This window comes from Myxocyprinus asiaticus, chromosome 46 (assembly GCF_019703515.2).
Source record: "Myxocyprinus asiaticus isolate MX2 ecotype Aquarium Trade chromosome 46, UBuf_Myxa_2, whole genome shotgun sequence".
Taxonomy (NCBI): domain Eukaryota; kingdom Metazoa; phylum Chordata; class Actinopteri; order Cypriniformes; family Catostomidae; genus Myxocyprinus; species Myxocyprinus asiaticus.
The window spans coordinates 14,110,066-14,129,830 of NC_059389.1; the positions used below are offsets into that span (position 1 = coordinate 14,110,066).

The 19,765-nt window shown below is 36.8% G+C and overlaps 1 protein-coding gene across 4 annotated transcripts; it reads right to left on the reverse strand.

Annotated features, from left to right (window-relative positions):
- Nucleotides 1–380: 380 nt before the first annotated feature.
- On the reverse strand, nt 381–16,930 carry LOC127435977 (aryl hydrocarbon receptor nuclear translocator-like protein 1). Of its 4 annotated transcripts, none has more exons than XM_051689833.1 (19): nt 16,810–16,930; nt 13,114–13,170; nt 12,825–12,972; nt 10,638–10,658; nt 10,465–10,503; nt 10,317–10,349; nt 10,045–10,202; nt 9,687–9,766; nt 9,475–9,567; nt 9,285–9,402; nt 8,840–8,989; nt 7,128–7,374; nt 6,818–6,924; nt 6,524–6,674; nt 5,151–5,233; nt 3,420–3,528; nt 3,236–3,329; nt 1,166–1,259; nt 381–1,021 (listed from the first exon to the last, which is right to left on the reverse strand). In XM_051689833.1, exons 3-19 carry the CDS (start codon nt 12,962–12,964, stop codon nt 864–866), a joined length of 1,875 nt encoding a protein of 624 aa, XP_051545793.1. In that variant the 5' UTR covers nt 12,965–12,972; nt 13,114–13,170; nt 16,810–16,930; the 3' UTR covers nt 381–863. The 4 variants fall into 4 exon arrangements, with proteins under 4 accessions (XP_051545793.1, XP_051545794.1, XP_051545795.1 ...); XM_051689834.1 differs by having other exon boundaries at nt 13,114–13,176; nt 16,810–16,909; XM_051689835.1 differs by lacking the exon at nt 16,810–16,930 and adding an exon at nt 16,483–16,610.
- Between the last annotated feature and the right edge of the window lie 2,835 nt (nt 16,931–19,765).

The window sequence follows — 19,765 nt, forward strand, 5'->3', positions numbered from 1 at the left end:
CTAATTAAGCTTATGACACAGAACTTGATAATTGCAGCATTTACAAAGCAATCCTCTCCTTTCCCCTGCCAACGCATTTAAATTCCTCAAAGATTTTGCCACTGGATGGCAACACAGAACAAAAATATCACAGCCGTGGACCAATCAAAAGCCAGACTAAGGCACATCAGCTGAAACAGACATGATTACATCACACTGTGAATAATAAAACCAAGGAAAAATCTATTCTACAATAATCTGACTAAGGGCATCAGTAACCTGACAGCCAGTATGTTGATTCAACAATATCAAAATATATTGTACTGTATTAATGATAAGTTGTAAAAATTCAGAAGTATTTTAGTGTTAGAATCTGTAAAAAACAATCAAATAAAAAATAATGAAGACAAATTTTTTTATTTTATTTTAATACGTTACACTTTTACTATATATATTTTGCATAAAGAATTCTTACATAATAGAATTACAACATTAGTTACAATCTGCATATAGAATATTTAACATTAAAACAACTTCCGTAGTGTAAAAACATTAAAACAAACAAAAATTTATATATTTATATATGTATAAAGATAATGTTTGTTGATGGGCATCATAGGGATAATACAGGCCGATATCTACAGAGAAACAGGCAGGTCAGAACATCGTGAGAAGAGAAATGCAATATCTCCAGTCAGAGGGGGTGGTGGAAGTATGGAGCTGAACCATTTTATGTGTGCTTTGAGAAGGAGGTCCTGTATCTAACATCAGCAGTCTCGTTAGTCCTCCACAAACCACCGTGCATGAGCTGTGGTATAGTTCCTGCAGTTAGACCTGATTAGCCTTGGACCCAATACACATCCTTGTGGCACTCCGCTGTGGTTTCACAAAGGCCAGGGTAGGTCGCTGAAGTCTACAGGTCCGCCCAGACCAGCGTCAGCTTCAAGGAGGCTCATGATAACGGCCATGGCTGCCTCGTCATTGCTGGGGCTGCTGGATCCGGGTTCTTCCATGATGTCAATGCTAAGATGGGAGTTATCACCTGCAGTGGAAGATTTGCGTACTTAGGCTACAAATATGAGAATATTACATGTCCGATCTTGAGTTTTATATATATATATATATATATATATATATATATATATATACACACACACACACACACACACACACACAGTGTACTCACTCATTATTGAATTATTTGAATATGGGTATCCTATTGAGTCAGGCCCAGGCACAATTCCTGCTGAAGGCAGATCTGGAGTCCCACCATTCTGAATCTATGTAAAAAGAAACCAGCAATTTTCATTTAAAAACTTTTCATCATGTGCCTTCCTTCCACTAGAAGACATTTGAATTCTCTAAAAAGTTGTGCCCTTTTTGCACGCTGCATTTCAGTGCAAAACCCCTTTTCTAGTCTTTTTTCACTAACCACCTGCAATCCAGTTTAACTGCTCCTTGAGTATTTAAACAATATTTAAATAATGGCGATAATGCCTACTAAGCAGAAAATGTGTGTGGTCATGTAAACACATTAAATAGCTTTCCTTTATCAGGGTAAGGTCATAAACTGAGCAAAAACCAATCGGCATAGTGCGATTTCTTGTTGCACGTAAACACCTTTACCAGCTTAACCAACAAGCGCAAGTACTGTGCGCACGCCTGTTTACATTTGATGTCAAAAGCAGAGAACAATTCAATTATTTCAAATCTCACGTAAATGCGTTTTTCTTGCGTTTTTTGAATAAGCTGATTTTTGATAGTCAGTTGGTGTGCATGTAAATGGGGTTGGGTATTATTACAGACTTCCCGATTCGATTCCGATTCACAAACTCTCGATTCGATTTAGAATAGATTCATATGGGTATATTTCAGGTTCAGAAATTCTCTCCCAGCTAATGCTGTTAATTATGCAGGGGACCTTCTGACCAAGTGCAATATAAAAATATTAATTTTACTAATTATATTTTATTAGTTTTATTAGTTTATTAGCATTTTGGTCACATTTTGTCTATTTAAATAAATCAATAAATAAGATATTATATTTTTTTTGTATATTACTATTTGTTACATGTTTATTGTTTAATTGCATAATTTATACTATTTACAAGTATTTACATTGATTTGTTGAACATGTGCTAAAAACCGGTACCGTCTCTTTAAGAAAACCGGCATTTCTATAAAGAGTGTCTTTAAATGAGTGAATGTTAACGAGAGAGGACTCGAATGGCTTTACCTCATCCATACTATGTGTGATTGGAATAAAATGTTTCTTTTTTGTTGAACAGACCAGAAAGGGTATTAAAAGAGACATTATTCAGTGACAAATGGGTCACGTGGATCTCGTCTATGGACACACATTACACGAAACAACTTTTACTCTCAACACACAGTGAAAGGATCTCACTGCTGAACACTTCATAACTAAATTCTACAATTACTGATGAATAAAATGTAAACATTTACCAGCTAGTTGCCAAATGTATAAATTTTAGTCGCATAGTGCGAAATTTGGTTGCAAATGCGGGTGATTTCCTCTCATTGTAGTGGAGGGTTGTGCATGGAGTAAAAGACTGATCTTGGGAATTAAGAATCGATATCTTTTCAAATAAAGATCGTGATGCATCGGAAAATCTATATTTTTACCCACTTCTACATGTAAACGCATCATTGTCGTTCTTTTTACTGCAAACACGCCTCTTTTCAGTGTAAATCAGACTCATTGTAAATTGTTACATTAGTGAATCAGGTGCTAAAGCAACATGTTTTGCATCATAGCTGTTACTATATCCCTTATTTTAGGACAGCTGGAACACTGCACTGACCAATCAGCATACAAAACTGGAGCTATCTATTTTATATTGTGTACAATGAAACAGAGAATTATGACTCTAAATTGTGATTGGATAAGCAGAGTTCTATGCTGTCATTTTTAATTAATTAAAATGATTAATTAATATTTTTTAATGCGTTGTTGCTATGCTACTTGGCAAACATAAACACCATACAGTTAAGCTTATAAACTCTAATACTTGGAGGAAGAAGTCTTAATTATTTGACATTTTTAAATATTATTAAATGTAACTTTTTATTGAAAATGGTCTTTTATCACATTGTTGTTGGTTACGTTTTATAAAAGCAATGAGTCACTCGAGGCTGTATGTTACAATTATTTTACCATGGTGCTTCCACGATGGTAAAATCACTGTAACGCATGTGTGGCTTACTTATTGAGTGGTTTATGTGGACGTCTCACCTTCTTGCCCCCTGGAGAGCAGGTGTCAGGTGGAGGAGTGGCAGTGATATTCAAAGGACTGGAGCCACAGCTGGAGGGGGAGGAGCCTCGAATCCTGAGGAGTGAGATCATTAATTAAAGATTTAAAAACACTTTTCTAAGGTCTATTTAAGCACAACCTAAATGTGCTGGCTGCTTCTTGTACCTCTGAATCTCCATGACTTCCTCTGCGATCATGCGTCCAATCTTTCCAGCTCCCGCTCTAGTGCCTCCTGGCAGACCAGGAACAGTCTGAAAAGCACGCTTCCCTATACCTGTTAAAAACACACACACTTATAAATTGATTATTGTGATTAAGAGTGTTTAAGAATCAGGGACTAAAAATGGTTCAAGGAATGAAAACGAAGAAATTTTTAGCAGAACGTCACTGAAAACCGGAACATAGTGATTTTCAATTGTGTGGAGTGAAGTGAAAAAATGCTGGAAACCGGCTATAACTGGTTAATTTTGTTCTGATAATTTTTTCATGAAACTAAAGGCCAAAGGGTTTAGCATAGTATATTTTTGGAACTACACCCTGAAAAAATGAAATGTGCTTTGATCCTGAAGGAAATGGCTGCATCACACATTTCTTTGCCCAATTGTCTGTAGATGATGTCATATTCTGTGAATGAACCTTTTTAACAACTATGTATAATTACTACATATACATGCACAGCTAATTCAGATACAGGGAAAACATTATTAAAGGTAAAAAAGTACTTTTCTCAGTTGTTTCCAAGTCTTCACTGAATTATTGTTAGATATGATGCAGTAATACAAATTTGATGCTGCCGGGTTTTGAATAAGAAGCAGATCTTTAATTACAATTTTACTGTTAAATAACTGTATGCTTGTTACAATTTCTATCGTGATAAATCGCTCATTTATTTTACATTTTGAGACAAGTGGCTTATTTTGAGCTTGTTTTTCCAGAAAAGATTGCTTGCTTCTCTTATGAGATCTGGCAATGCTGCAGTTGGTATTTCACCCACTCCTTAGTGCAGAGTACTGTCATTGTAAAAAGTATGTTATTAACCGTTCTTTTGTTTTGTTCTAACCGGTAACCATTTGGAAAGGAGGCTGCGTAACTTCTGAAATGGAACGAAAAAATACAGTTTTGCTCAGAATGAACCGAAATGAAAAACATTTAGTTTTTAGTCCCTGTTAAGAATTGTATTGCTTAACAGATTTCTGCAAAATTGTCTAAATATTAAGAAAAAATATTGGGGGCCTGGGTAGCTCAGTGGTAAAAGACGCTGGCTACCACCCCTGGAGTTCGCTAGCTCGCTAGTTCGAATCCCAGGGTGTGCTGAGTGACTCCAGCCAGGTCTCCTAAGCAACCAAATTGGCCCAGTTGCTAGGGAGGGTAGAGTCACATGGGGTAAACTCCTCGTGGTCGCTATAATGTGGTTCGTTCTTGGTGGGGCGCGTGGTGAGTTGAGCGTGGTTGCTGCGGTGGATGGCGTGAAGCCTCCACACGCGCTATGTCTCCGTGGCAACACGCTCAACAAGCCACGCGATAAGATGTGCGGATTGATGGTCTCAGACGCAGAGGCAACTGGGATTCATCCTCCGCCACCCGGACTGAGGCGAATCACTACGCAACCACGAGGACTTAAAAGCACACTGGGAATTGGGCATTCCAAATTGGGAGAAAAAGGAGAAATATCTCAAAAAAACAATATATATATATATATACATAAAAGTCAAGAGTACAGAATTCACAGTGAGCGTTAAATCATAAAAAAACACCCACCCATACGATGACTTTTGGATAGGCCAACAGTACAGATGCAGCAACAAAGCTAGTTTCAGCCAAGAATTACAGCTCTCTGGCTAGAAAAACTAAACCTACAAGGGAAAGTGCTGTTAAATAGCTGGAAAGTGATCTCACCGTCTCCTGATGTTAGAACACTGTCCATGCTCTGGGGGGAGGAGGCTGATTGTGAATAATCTGCTCCTTCAAGCATACTGCCCCTAAAACAACACACAGTGCCTTTCATTACACTTCAATTTAGCAACAGAAAACTAAAAGTTAAAAGCGTAATTCAGAATAGGAAGATGTTCTAGTATAACAAGGTCATAATGTATTTCACGGAACATTTTATCTATTATTTTTAATTATTATCTGCACCAAAGATTGAAGTAATTGTAATGCATTTAAAGGAATAGTCCACCCAAAAATGAAAATACTCTCATCATTTACTTTTATGCCATCCCAGATGTGTGACTTTCTTTCTTCTGCTGAACACAAACAAAGAGTTTTAGAGTTTCAGTTCTGTTGGTCCATACAATGCAAATGAATGGTGACAAGACATTTCAAGCTCCATAAATCACAAAGGCAGCACAAAAGTAATCCATTAAACTCCAGTGGTTCAATCTATGTCTTCTGAAGCGATGCAATCATTTTGAGTGAGAAACAGATCAATATTTAAGTCCTTTTTCACTATAAATCTCCACTTTCACATTCTGAATTCTGAAATATTGATCTGTTTCTCACCCACACCTATCATATCACTTATGAAGATATGTATTTAGCCACTGCAGTCGAATGGATTACTTTTATGCTGCCTTTATGTGATTTTTGGAGCTTGATAGGTCTGGTCACCATTCACTTGCATTGTATGGACCAACAGAGCTGAAATATTCTTATAAATATCTGGGATGGAATAAGGGTGAATAAATGATGAGAGAATTTAAATTTTTGGGTGAACTATCCCTTTAACATCTGTAGTGTAGTGATGTATTTCAAAGTGAAACTGAATATATTTAACAAGAAATAACGTAGAACAGGACTTGATTGTTTCCACTTGGATTTGATTGGATTGTGGTTGTTAGGCTATGTTATTATTGGTCATTAATTATTTTTTGTCCCTGCCCAAACACTGGTTACTAAGGAATAACATGCACTGATAAATTGTGCATATTAAATCCAAGGACATTAATTGAGAAAGTAAATTTTTATTATTATGTACAGTTTTCCACTTATAAATGTCAGTAATGTCGTCATTTAACTTTTAGGACCATTTCCACCCTCTTTCTGACTCATAGAATTAAATGGGACAACATGTGGGCGATAATGTTTTCAAAGTTTAAAAATTATTTGTCTGTCTGATAGGGAATAAGCTTTTTTAGCAGCTTAGTTTCAAAAATAGTCTTTTTTCATTAGTGAGGAAGTTTCTTCTCAAAAGATATGATCCCTTTAAAGTTCCAATTTAAACAAACGTTTCCAACAGCAAAATACGGAAGTTGTGATGTGACACTTACGAAACAACAGTGTTTGTAGAAACGATATATTCCACCTCTTTGGTCCAGGGGTTCATGAAGCTGAACCAGCGGCTTTTCAGAGTAATGAAAGAGCCGTCCTTTATCTTGAACTTGTAACAGTTTGTGTTGATCTTTTCTCTCATTTGTAGCACTAAAAGACAAAAAAAAAAAAAAAAAAAAAGAGAATTTATTACAAATCTATTATATACTGCCATTATTACAATAATGGTAACATCAGTGGAGAAAGTATTTCAGAAGAAACTGCTTTTTTCTTTTACTTAATAAAACAGAAACCTTGTCTGTGGCACTCAGCGAGGTGGCCAATGTCATCCTGATGAAAATACTCATAAAACGACGTTCCTAGAAGCTCCTGGGGCAAGTACGCCAGGATGGCTGTCGCCCTAAATGGAAACAATATATTGCGGTGATGAACCGATGCATTAAATCAGACATTAATTCACTGACGTAACCTAAAATCCATACTTCTAAAACCCTTGAGCTTTCTATGATAATTAAAATCAAATTTTAATGAGAATCTAAAGTTTTTAGCAATCTATTAGGCATCCATGAAATACTTGTATAAACGTTGAACAGATCTACTGACCTCTGATCCACGAAAACAAACTTGCCGTCAATGGTGTGGCGAGACACGTATTCTGTGGGTTTAACACGGATGTCGCCGTTCATGGGCTGGTGGACGATATGTGGATGCAGACGGCCGATAGCCACCAGACAACTGAGGTTGCAGCCCTCGTTATCGGGTTCGTTATCCTCATCCAAACCCATCTTGGTGGGTGGCCAGCTTTTCAGGTAGCCAGTGCTATGGATGGTGCAGAAACTCTTGCGGTCTGCTGCAGAGAGAGAGACAGAGAGAAAGAGAGAGAGAGAGAGAGAGAACATTTGATTTGCCCATCAGCAATAAAAAGTCTCATCTCAGAGATGGAAATAAAACATAAAACAACTATTTATTCAAGTACAATCTCAATGCTACTCATGAGTCATAAAAAGACAAAAAAAATTAACCAGATATTTCAAAAATGAGACAATTACTAAGTTACCAAGTAGTAACTATTGATATATTTTGTCATTTATATCTATACAGTTTTGAAGAGTTGGGAAGGTACATTTTTAAAAAGTATTCCTCTACAAATTACATACATATTCCGTTAGATTACTCAAGGTCAGTAACGTATTCTAAATACTTTGGATTACTTCTTCAGCACTGGCAGATTTTTCCACTTGTTTTGACAATAAACAAGTAATAAAGTAAGAAAATACACTTCACTGTAAAAATAATTCTCGGAAAAAAAGCCTAAATATTATATGCAGTTTTGCTACTCAAGTAAATTTTTCTTGTTTTAAGGATTTTCTGATATTTTTACAGGAAAACATCAATTAAATTCTCATTAAGAATTACATTTATGTAGTGCATCTTTGCCCTAATATCAAAGGTCTTACTAGAGAAAAAAGTTATGCTATAAAGTGAATTTAGCGCTGGTAACAGATGCATGTAAAGGCAAGAAATAGCATTTTAGCTTAGCATAAAGCTAAATGTTCACATGACAATTTACACTGGGTAAACTATTTTTGCTGCTCCAAACTTAAATAGCCCACTGAGTGTACACATCGACATCCTTTTCTGATCGTATGTGGATTCAGATTCAGAATGAGGCAGAAAATATATTATTTGTAGCTTTCTATACTATGTTAAAGGCTACATTGGATAGCATTTTTTTTTTCCTTTTTCTTTTTTTCCTCCCCTTTTCTCCCCAATTTGTAATGCCCAATTCCCAATGCGCTCTAAGTCCTCGTGGTGGCGTAGTGACTCGCCTCAAACTGGGTGGCGGAGGATGAATCTAAAATCTCATTACATGTATTCCGTTACTCCCCAACCCTGCATTTCTGCATGTATTATTATTAAATAAGTTAAAGTACTGGACATAAATGGACAGAACAATGTGTTTTTATATAGCTAGAAAAAATATCCCCTCAAAAATGTAAAAATACCCATGAAAATATACTAGGACCTACAATTGTCCCTTAATAAAGAAGTTTATTTCTGACACTGCTGCACTAACCCTGGTTGAGTCTATATGGCACATCATTTATTTGAATAAGGAAATAATGGCTTACAGTCAGGCCATTGCTGGAGGCTAAAGTTAGTTTTTTAACTGAGACTGAGGTTAGTTTAAGTTCTGCATGTATTTGTCGATAAACCGAATTAAAACCGGTTTAAATAAACATAATTCCATATCAAATGCCATTTACCGCATGCAAACGTTCAGCTCAGCTTCACTATGCATCAAAAGAAGATACCTTTCTTTTTAGAACAAGTTGAGGGGAAGTCCTTGTCCTCCATTTTGACAGAGGGCCGGTTACATTTCATTCTGCAGAAAAAGGAACGACGGGCCCCTGAACAAAGCCTCGAGGGCCCTGGAGTGATGTCAGTTTTCACTGGTAGACCAGCTTAAGAGAGAACCAAACATCAGTCAATGAGTGTTTTAAAAGATTAAGCTGAAACATGTATAATATATCTGCTAATTTTAATTTGAGTGGCAACAAGTAATTTATAATATCCATAAAAATTGATAATGAAAGTAGTTGACAACGACTGTCACTTTAGTTATGTGAAAACGTTTTTAATAAAATGCAGAAAAGTTGACTTTTATTATCCTATTTACAGAAGAAATAACTGACAGATTAACCAATTATCAATAGTTGTTAGTTACTTTATTTTTAAATGATAATAACATTTTTTTACTTTTGGCATCAATGAGTCGTTCCCGTGGTGCTGTATCCGAAGATGACAGCTGCTCTTTCACTTTGGCAATGTCTTTTGGATGCAGATAGTCGAACAAACTCTGGCCAATCAGATCATTCTGAAAAAATGTTTTTGCATTAACTCCATAAACTTCACTGTTACATTAAGAGATAAAATGAAGAAAACATACCTGAGTGTAATTGAGAATTTTGTAAACAGACTCCGAGACAAAAAGAATCTTTCCACGATCACAACCAACTACAAAGAGAAAGCCATCGGCAGCCTGCGGACAGAGAAGAAAGAAAAAAGGCTGAGTTTTAAAACAGATCCATTCACCAGTTTTCCACATGATAAAATCATCAACGCTAACTCAAAGCCTTGAAGTGGATATTTTAAACACACCCTCAATATCAAGTGCTTTAATTCATCATCCGACAAGAATGCTGGTTTATAGTTTGCTTCGGTGTATGGGTTAGTGGCTCCTACAAGAAAAAGAGAAAGATCAATTACAAAACTCATATGGACATTGAATTAAAGGGATAGTTCACCCCCAAGCTCTTTCACTCACCCTCATGTTGTTCCAAACCCATATGAATGAAAGTGAATGGTGACTGAGACTACCACTCCCTCTAACATTAATTTCCTTTTGTGTTCCACAGATGAAAGCAAGTCATACGGGATTGGAACAAGGTAAAGGTGAGTAAATTATGACACAATGTTGATTTTTAAAATGTGTTATGGCTTTTGACTGTGCTCTCACCTCTTAACGTTTTCATGTGTTGGACAGCCATGCGCAGTACAGTGAGTTTGTCCAACTTTCGAGACATGGCATTGCAAGTGGGGACTAATGATGCCAACTCATCTATAAAACTGTTCATCTTATCTCTGCGTCTCTTTTCTATCTGACTGTGAGCCTCCCTAAAAACAAAAATGGTTAGCAATTTAGCATTAATCAACAAATTCAATCATTTACAGATGGCATGTTAGGAGGAAAAAAAGACAGCATTCACTTGGTGGTCATCTATACTCTACCTGGCATTTTTTATCCGGCCCGGATGGTCATCCCTGGATTCAGAAAAGATTTACATAGTATTTACCAATGAACCTAAATGATCCAACATTTCTTCAGATCTATAAACTGTATGTTACGTATAATAGCATATAATCCATATTAATTTACCTTGCAAGTGTCTTATCCTTGTCAATGTCCATGCTATCGCTGTAAAATTGAAAAGTGCAAAATTGTGACAAAAATGAACACAATGTGATAAATGTAAATTATGCTTATTTTTAAAATGTCATCAGTAGGGAAATGATTACATGATGGACATTAAGTAATCAAAATGTACTCACTCAAATGAAAAACCATCAATTCTGGAAAAAAAGAAACAATGTTTACCTTACTAAACACCATGTAATATAAACACTTATGATAGTAAATATTATTGTTTTACTTAAGACATATTAAAGGTGCTGTAAGCAAATATTTTATGGAATGGTGTGCAGAAAATATTCCTTCTCCCTGAAAGATATCACTGAAATAAGTGTCCTGAGATATCTCTCCGGTCTCTGTGACAGCACTAGACTGTGTAAAGAAAAATGTGCCCGCGGACACATTCTGTAATCAGCCAATCAGAAGACTCTGATGTGCTTTTTGCCTGAGAATCATTTTGTGCATTCTCATATTGAAGCAGAACATACAGGTATATTGTTATATTCGGATTAATAACAGTTGATGGTGATATTTTGCTACTTTTGTGTTTGACAACTGTGAGAAGATGCACTTGGTCTCAACTGTATCTTTGGAGGGCGGAGTTTTGGAAAGAGGAGGCATGACTAATTCAACGGTTCAGTCTCGTGGAAGTTTCAGAATGGCTAAATCGCTTACAGCACCTTTAATATCAGGGTGATTTCATGCTAACTGCTAACTGAGAAAACGTCTAAAAAAACCTTTGAGATTCAAATTTAAATAGTACTACGTTTGTCAGCATTATTCTTCACTATTTGCTTTCAAAGTTCCTGACAATTTGTACAAAATCATCAAACAGAAAACTGTTCAAAAACTATTTTCCATACTATAGTTTTGAAATGGAAAAGTACAAAATAGCTCAAAAGTTATTTTCTCCAAAAAACAAAAACAAAAAACAAAACCCACAGACATGGAAACTTCTGCCAAAACTTAACATTACTTATATCAGATAATTTATTAATAATCAAGATAACAGGGGGCCTGGGTAGCTCAGCGAGTAAAGACGCTGACTACCACCCCCGGAGTCGCGAGTTCGAATCCAGGGCGTGCCGAGTGACTCCAGCCAGGTCTCCTAAACAACCAAATTGGCCCGGTTGCTAGGGAGGGTAGAGTCACATGGGGTAACCTCCTCGTGGTTGCTATAATGTGGTTCTCGCTCTCGGTGGGGCGTGTAGTGAGTTGTGCGAGGATGCCGCAGAGAATAGCGTGAAGCCTCCACACACACTACGTCTCCGCAGTACTGCACTCAACAAGCCACGTGATAAGATGCGTGGATTGACGGTCTCAGACGCGGAGGCAACTGAGATTCGTCCTCCGCCACCCAGATTGAGGCGAGTCACTACGCCACCATGAGGACTTAGAGGGCATTGGGAATTGGGCATTCCAAATTGGGGAGAAAATGAAAAAAAATTAATAAATATTAACTATCAAGATAACAAGTCTAAAATATTTTTTGGGTGTGTTATTTAAAACAAAAGTCCAGTAAAATTGACAAATTACTGTGTGGCTGTTGACAGTTATGTTATCTGTAGATATTAAAAGCCATATATTACAATCTTTTAATTATATTTTAATATTTTATTTTATACTTTGTAATTATTAAATAATTTTTATTAATATTTCATTATCAAAATAATATCATTTGATAATTTCTTTATATTTTTATTTTATTTATGAAATGTGGCATTGCTCAGACGTTGGTTGTGGTCGAAATGGCATACTACCATACTATTACTATTTTGTCTTCAAAAAATGGCTAAAGACACATCTTTTTCGAGAGCACTTGACCATATACTCCTAAAACAAAAATTCTTGTTGCACTCTTATCTATGTCTTGGATAGTATTTTTCTGATGCAATTAAAACTTTTTAATGCAACACTTTTCATGCTACTGTCTCCTTAAGATTATTTGCTTATGTTGTTTCCTTCCTCATTTTGTAAGTCGCTTTGGATAAAAGCGTCTGCTAAATGAATAAATGTAAATGTATTACTGTCATACATAGATATGGCAGAGGCAGTATAAGTAGTTTGGGTAGTATGCCATTCCGAATTCGCCCACATTTTGCAACACTTATAGTTTGTGTACACTGGCGCGTGGTGAGCAAAGCGAAGAGGGCGTTTTCAATTCATTCCAATGAGAGCCGATTGCCACGCTTGCGAGGTGAATTCTCTTTGGAAATAATTAAAAACGCCCACTTCGCTTTGCTCACCACGCGCCAGTGGACACATCCGTTTATGATAGGGTGACCCATAAATGCTACAATATTACGTGTTAGCAAACGTTAACTCACTGGTATTCGGTGGTGCTGCCCTTCCTCTTGCGGGTGTAGTCCATGCCCGTGGTGCCAATGGAACTGCTGATGAGGTCCGCAGAGCTCTGGGACATGAACTCATTCATTGTGGAGGAAATGTCCATTCTTTGGTCTGCCATTAGATCATCTTTAGACCAACAGAAAAAAAAGAAAAAAAATATTTGTTCAAAAAACATTAAAGTCACTAACAACAACTCTTCAAAAGCTAGAAAAAAGGCTAAATGCATTAAGTGTGTATATATGTGTATAGAGGGCACAAGACACTCACTGCACAAATTCAATCAAGCAGCTGTTCAAAACATGTCCTTCCCCCTGTGGCAGGATCCTGTCACCAGAGAAAAGAATTCAAAATTCAGATGTGTTTACAATAATCAAATGAGTTTCCAGAGAGAACAAACTCTTCATTTCACTGAAAATTGACTTAAATTCTGGGTTATTTCTCAGCAATACCATCTTGTGCCTTATGATGACTTGGAATATGGTGCACAAGACTTTGATGATACTTTTGGGTCCTTTTTTTTAAGCATATCCACTGCCATTTTACTAAACCAGACAAACAGACAGAGAAATTCATAAAAACAACCTTTTGTGTTCCACATATGGAAAAAGTCATATGGTTTGGAACAAAATAAGGGTGAGTAAATTAAACCATTTTTATTTTTGGGTGATATATTTCTTTAATTGATGGCAATGACAACTCAACTTCATTTTCACAATTCTCTTTCAAACCCACTCACATTTTCATCAATTACCTGTTCTGGTTGCCAAGAAACCCTTGGAAGGCATGCAATCTAGGCCACATTTAGATTAGAGAAACGCAACTGCTATTCAAGTGGGATTTTCTGCTGAATTGAGCAAAGTGCTCGCAGACCTTCCAATCAGGTGTGTTTAAAAGCCCACGCTGGATGACGGTGATGATGCACCATCCATTTTGAAAGTGCATCTCGAGCAAAACTTTACCCAGTGTAAACATAGGTGTTAAAACAATCTGTGCTTTTATTCCGTCTTTAGGTCAAGCATACTGATGCAGAGTCGATGCACCACCATCACTTCACCAGTCTCTAAATAATCTATTCTTGAATGCGTGGGCTTGCATTCATAGCTTCAACTGCCAAAAATAAATAAATAAATAAATAAATAAATAAATAAACAGGAAGAAAGCTTCAAGAAAAAAGGACAAAAGTAGGTCAGTTTATTCCATTAAAGAAAAAGAGGACATTAAAGAAATGTTCCAAGTTCAATACAAGTACTCAGTTAATTTAGACTTGTCTCTCCTTTTCTTTAAAAAAAAGAAAAAAAGAAAAAAGGCTAAAATCTGCATTACAATATACTGTATAGCCACAAGACAAGATCAGTCCACAGCATTTGTGGTATAATGTTGATTACCACAATAACAAAGTGCTCATAGAACTGCGGCTTATATATTAACATGATTTTAGTGTGATTTACCAGCATTACAGTGTTTTACCAGATTACGGTGTTTATCAGTGTTACGTCATCATGACAACAAAGTTGCAATATTGGATATAACTTTACACATATAAGGTTTGTAAGCGTTTGTATCACATTAAAATCAAACTAATGTTTATGATGTTTACGTCTTGTGGCTCTGCTTTTGAAACAGAGTGCACTTTAATGTCCATTATAAGTGCCTTACTGTTACCACGTTTTTTTACTTTTTTTTAACTAAATGAGGGGCGAGTCAAAATTATTTGCTGTGGTAATCAACATTATGTTACAAATGCTGTCAACTGAGCTTAACTTTTATTGAACCCGAAACATTCCTGTAAACCTCCTTTGTATGGCTGATGTTTCAGCTGATTATATAAAGATTATGGAGTCAAATTTATAAATTAGGCTACACCTGAAATGACTCTTGAAGCTGAAAGCCAGACATCACCGCTTAAAGTTTTGGTACAGAAAGACAAACAATGCACTATATTGTCTGAGTTTAGGTCATTTTTTGTGTGGATATATGAAATAATGTCCTTAAGTTGTAAAAGGGAATAAATAGTGAAACCATCATTTTGAAGTATGTTACACCTTAATGATGAGATTGATGTGATGCAGCACTTTACTTAAGGAATGCAGTTACTTAACTAGCTATACTGTGCACTACACACACGTCTTACAATATGGAAGCACCATTTGCACAGAACTTGTTGGACTTGTCATGAATGAAAAAGCAAACTGTCTCCTGAGGTATTGTGAATAGAAAAATATAACTGTGCAGCATGCATTAATATACACTCACTGAGCACTTTATTAGGAACACTATGGTCCTAATAAAGTGCTCGATGTGGTCTTCTGCTGTTGTAGCCCATCCGCCTCAAGGTTCGACGTGTTGTGCATTCTGAGATGCTATTCTGCTCACTACAATTGTACAGAGGGGTTATCTGAGTTACCGTAGGCTTTCTGTCAGCTTGAACCAGTCTGGCCATTCTCCGTTGACCTCTCTCATCAACAACGCATTTCTGTCCGCAGAACTGCCGCTCACTGGATGTTTTTTGTTTTTGGTACCATTCTGAGTAAACTCCAGAGACTGTTGTGCGTGAAAATCCCAGGAGATCAGCAGTTACAAAAATACTCAAACCAGCCCACCTGGCACCAACAATCATGCCACGGTCAATATATCTGAAATCACATTTTTTCCCCATTCTGTTGGTTGATGTGAACATTAACTGAAGCTCCTGACCCATATCTGCATGATTTTATGCACTGCAATGCTGCCACAAGACTAGCTGATTAGCATGAATACGTAGGTGTACAGGTGTTCCTAATAAAGTGCTCAGTGAGTGTATATACAGTAGTGTTCAAATGTCAGTGACACTTCCATTTGTTAACATTAGTTAACAACATTAGTTACCATGAACTAACAATGAACAATACTTATTAAGCATTTATTAATCTTAATTACTGCTAATGTCAACATAAAGTAATACATTTTTTAAATCAAAAGCTGTATATGTTAACATTAGTTAATGAACTATGAACTAACATGAACTAACAATGAACAAATATTATTTTTATTAACAGCTCGAGTGCATGCTGTCAATAAAGGGAAAAGGGGGCATACCAAATACTAAGAATTTCTAGTACTGATCATTACATTTTTTTCCACCAATCGTTATAATAGAATTTGTAATAAAAATGTGTATTACATTTTTTTTAAAATTTTTTTTTTTTTTTTTTTTTAGCAATTTCACTAGTAGTCTTTTGGACACCACTGAATATAAACCCAGTTATCTTTGGCAAGTACTCAGTACAAAGACTAAAGGAAGACACATTTGAATAGTGACCAGTCTCACACCCTCGATCTCTTCCCTGAAACTGGCCTCTTGGCTCTCCATATGGGAACAAATTGGACATGCATCAACAGCAATGGGAAGCATGCCGATTCCATTGATTAACATAGACAGTAAATAACAGCCCTGTCTCAAAACCTTATTAGCTTCATTCCTAGATAGTATTGTTAGGCATCGAAGTGCCTATGATGCCTAAAAAGGGTTTCTAGGTAGGCAGCTCACTAGGTTTTGAGACACATCCACAATGCAGAAGGCAAACAACAAAACCATATGCATGAAAGCAACCACCTTTCAAATTGACCAACCCAAATAAGAGGATCAATCACACTTACAATCAATTCATCCATCTCTTTTCATCCATCTTAAAGGGAACGCAACACATTAACCTCAGATCGACGATGGGTGTTGTTTTGTGGTTAGTCAAACCAAAACGCATATTCTGCTATGATTTGTTACTTTCTTTTTTAATCATCCAGAACACGATTGATTAGGTTGTGGTGGCAGCCAGATCTGCTGTAAGGTATTCAACCTGAGAAATGTCACTGATGCCCCTCCTACTGATATCAATATTCGAGCAGACAAAAAACATCACATAATTAATCGATAAACGATACGCGATAGTTAGAAACAACGTTCAAACGTTAGGTCGTTATACCTACCGGAGGAATTGCTCAACATCACAGTTTATTTCGGTTATTTGACGGCCGGTCCGTGAGGAACTGTGACATAAACGGAATCAGTCTCTGACCTACTTTTCTTCCTTTCGTGACACTGTCAAACCACTAACCTATATTTTTCATCCAATGAGCACTTTGGATAAATATTTGCGCTTGTTGCGGCCTATCAGAGTGACGGTTACAGATGACGACAGAATGATTGACACGCACAGTAGCCAATCAAACCAATCAATCTTACGCTTCATCGACATGGCCGATGATCCCAGTAAGGAGTGGTTCTCAATGCCGCCAGTTGTTGCATGTTGCTGCATTGTTTCGCATTGAGTTGTTCCTTAGAGAAACTGATGATATTATTGGGAATCTAGGGCTTATATTATTTGAATGATGATGAAGGGAGTGTTAAAGGAATTATGCTAAAGATTGGAATATCTGTTTGTAACCTGTCCTCTTGTCTTGCTCACTGGCTGAAAACAAAGAATGCTTAGTGGTATAGCGGATGCAGTAACGGACTAAATAAATAAATAAAGCAACAAAAACTGAGGGAAATTATTTTATTCATTGTTATGTCATATGTAACGTTGTACGAATCAGAACAATGTATATAAAAATACTTTGCTGTTGAATTAAACCAAATGAAGATTAGTTACTATTAATGAATTTTAAATAGTTTTATGTAATGTAGACATACCCAAATATACATTCAAATAATTGGAACAAATGAATAAATATAGGTGGTTATAAAAACTTTAAAGAGGCTTATGTGTGTTTCATTTAATTTGCTAACAACTAAATAGACAAATGGGAATATTAATATCTTAAATTATTATATATTATTATTATTGTTCTATTATTGTTATTATTATTAGTATTATTCTTACATGATTATAAAGATGTTATAGATATGAAGACATGAAACATTCTTAATATCGAGTTGATTTAATAAACGTTTTAGTATTTTTTATTTATTTTTTTATTTTAATGCTATAAATGACATATGATCATTTATAAATATATAATAAATTATTTCCTCTGCATATTTCAGAAAACACATTTTATTTTACACACTGTTATTAATATTTTATCAATTCATGTATTTTAATTAAAATTGACCAGACTTTCGCAAGATACCTTTATAGAATACATTCAAAAATCTAAATAATTTTTAGTTGTAAATACAATTCTACCAAGAATACAAGAGAGGAGACAAATATTTGTCATGTACAAATAAATTAACCTTTTCAGTTCATTATATATATATATATATTATTATTATTATTATTATTAATTTATTTATTAACCAAAAAGGCATTAATTGTACAATCAACCTAGCCAATCTACAGTGGAAGGCTCTGCATAAATACAGTATATATAATAAATTAAATAATACCATACAAAATTTTAATGACAGGGGATGTCAGGTTTCAGAAGGTTCAGAAGCAGAGGTATGATGATAACACAGTATTTATTGAGAGAAAAACACAGATAACCAACACAATTAAAATCTTCTCTGGCAGAGAACAAACAGTACTGTGGTGTGTAAATCCAACAGGCAGAGATAAGTCCAACAAACGATAAATCCAAGGCTGGAGATCAGACAGAAAACACAAGTATATCCTGGAGATAGAAGTCCAATGTGAGAAACAGCAAAAACTAGAAAAGATACAAAACAAACAAAACAAAACCGACAGGAAATATAAGACTGATTGAACAGGGCAAACGGCACGAGACAATCTGGCACAAGACAGCACAAAGGGAAAATAAAAAGAGACTGCAATCAAGAGAAAATAGAAAGCAGGTGCAACAGATGATGAGCAGTAATCAGCATGGAGGGTGTAAACTGTCAAAACAAAACACACACAAGGAGGGGGAAAAACCAAGACAAAGAGAACAGCAGCAGATCACTTGACAACCCTGACAGTTGAAAAAACAATATTCTTTGCCCACAGATGTATGCTGGAGCCACCGCTCGACGATGATTGGCAGCGGCCTTGGTACGCCCCTCTGCCCTAAGAAGAGCCTGTCTGGTCCTCCTCCAGGTGTGCCGGCTCCGCTGAATAAAGTTATGGGCAGAGGGGACCGTAGCCTCCAGCTCCTATGAAGGAAACAGAGGAGGTTGATAACCCAGGCAACATTGAAACGGGGAAAGTCCAGTAGATGACACAGGAAGGGAATTGTGAGCGTACTCAGCCCATGTCAAGTGCAGTGACCAGGAGGATGGATTGTGGGAAGCCAAACAGCGGAGCATCCGCTCAAGATCCTTGTTAACTCACTCTGTCTGTCCATTGGTCTGGGGATGGAAGCCTGACGACAAACTGACGGAGGAACCAATCTGTCGACAGAACTCCCTCCAAAAATTGGAAATGAACTGGGGCCCCCTGTCAGAGACCACATCCACCGGCAAACCATGAAGCTGAAAGACGTGGTCTACCACCATCAGTGCCGCTTCCTTAGCAGTGGGCAATTTGGAAAGGGGAATAAAGTGAACCGCCTTGGAAAAACAGTCCACAACAGTGAGTACTGTATTGCCACTGGATGGGGGCAGACTCATAACAAAGTCCAGGGCAAAATGGGAAGTGATTGGAGTAGACCAACGGGATGTTTGTTACTGGACTTATTATGGGCACAGACTGTGCAAGCCCCCACGAACTGGTGGATGTCCTCCACCATGGCAGGCCAACAAAATTGCTGGTGGACGGCGGCCAGCATTCTCCTCACTCCTGGATGACACATCAACTTGGTTGATTGGCCCCACTGGAGAACGGCAGTCCAGACTGAGTCAGGAACAAATAGCAGACCCGCTGGGCATCCCCCAGGCACCCCGACCCCAACCATGGCCTCCTTAATGCGCCGTTCGATGTCCCAGATGACGGCCCCACCACAACATTCGCAGAAAGGATGCCATCAGGTGAGGAGCCCTCATTCGCAACAGCAAACTGGC

Excerpts from the sequence above, each read along its gene's own strand:
- LOC127435977 (XM_051689833.1), bottom strand. The coding sequence starts at position 12,964 with ATGGCAGACCAAAGAATGGACATTTCCTCCACAATGAATGAGTTCATG. Across the intron at positions 10,350-10,464 it reads AAGGATAAGACACTTGCAAG|GGATGACCATCCGGGCCGGA; the intron begins GTAAATTAATAT and ends TTCTGAATCCAG. Across the intron at positions 8,990-9,284 it reads ACGACTCATTGATGCCAAAA|CTGGTCTACCAGTGAAAACT; the intron begins GTAAAAAAATGT and ends TTCTCTCTTAAG.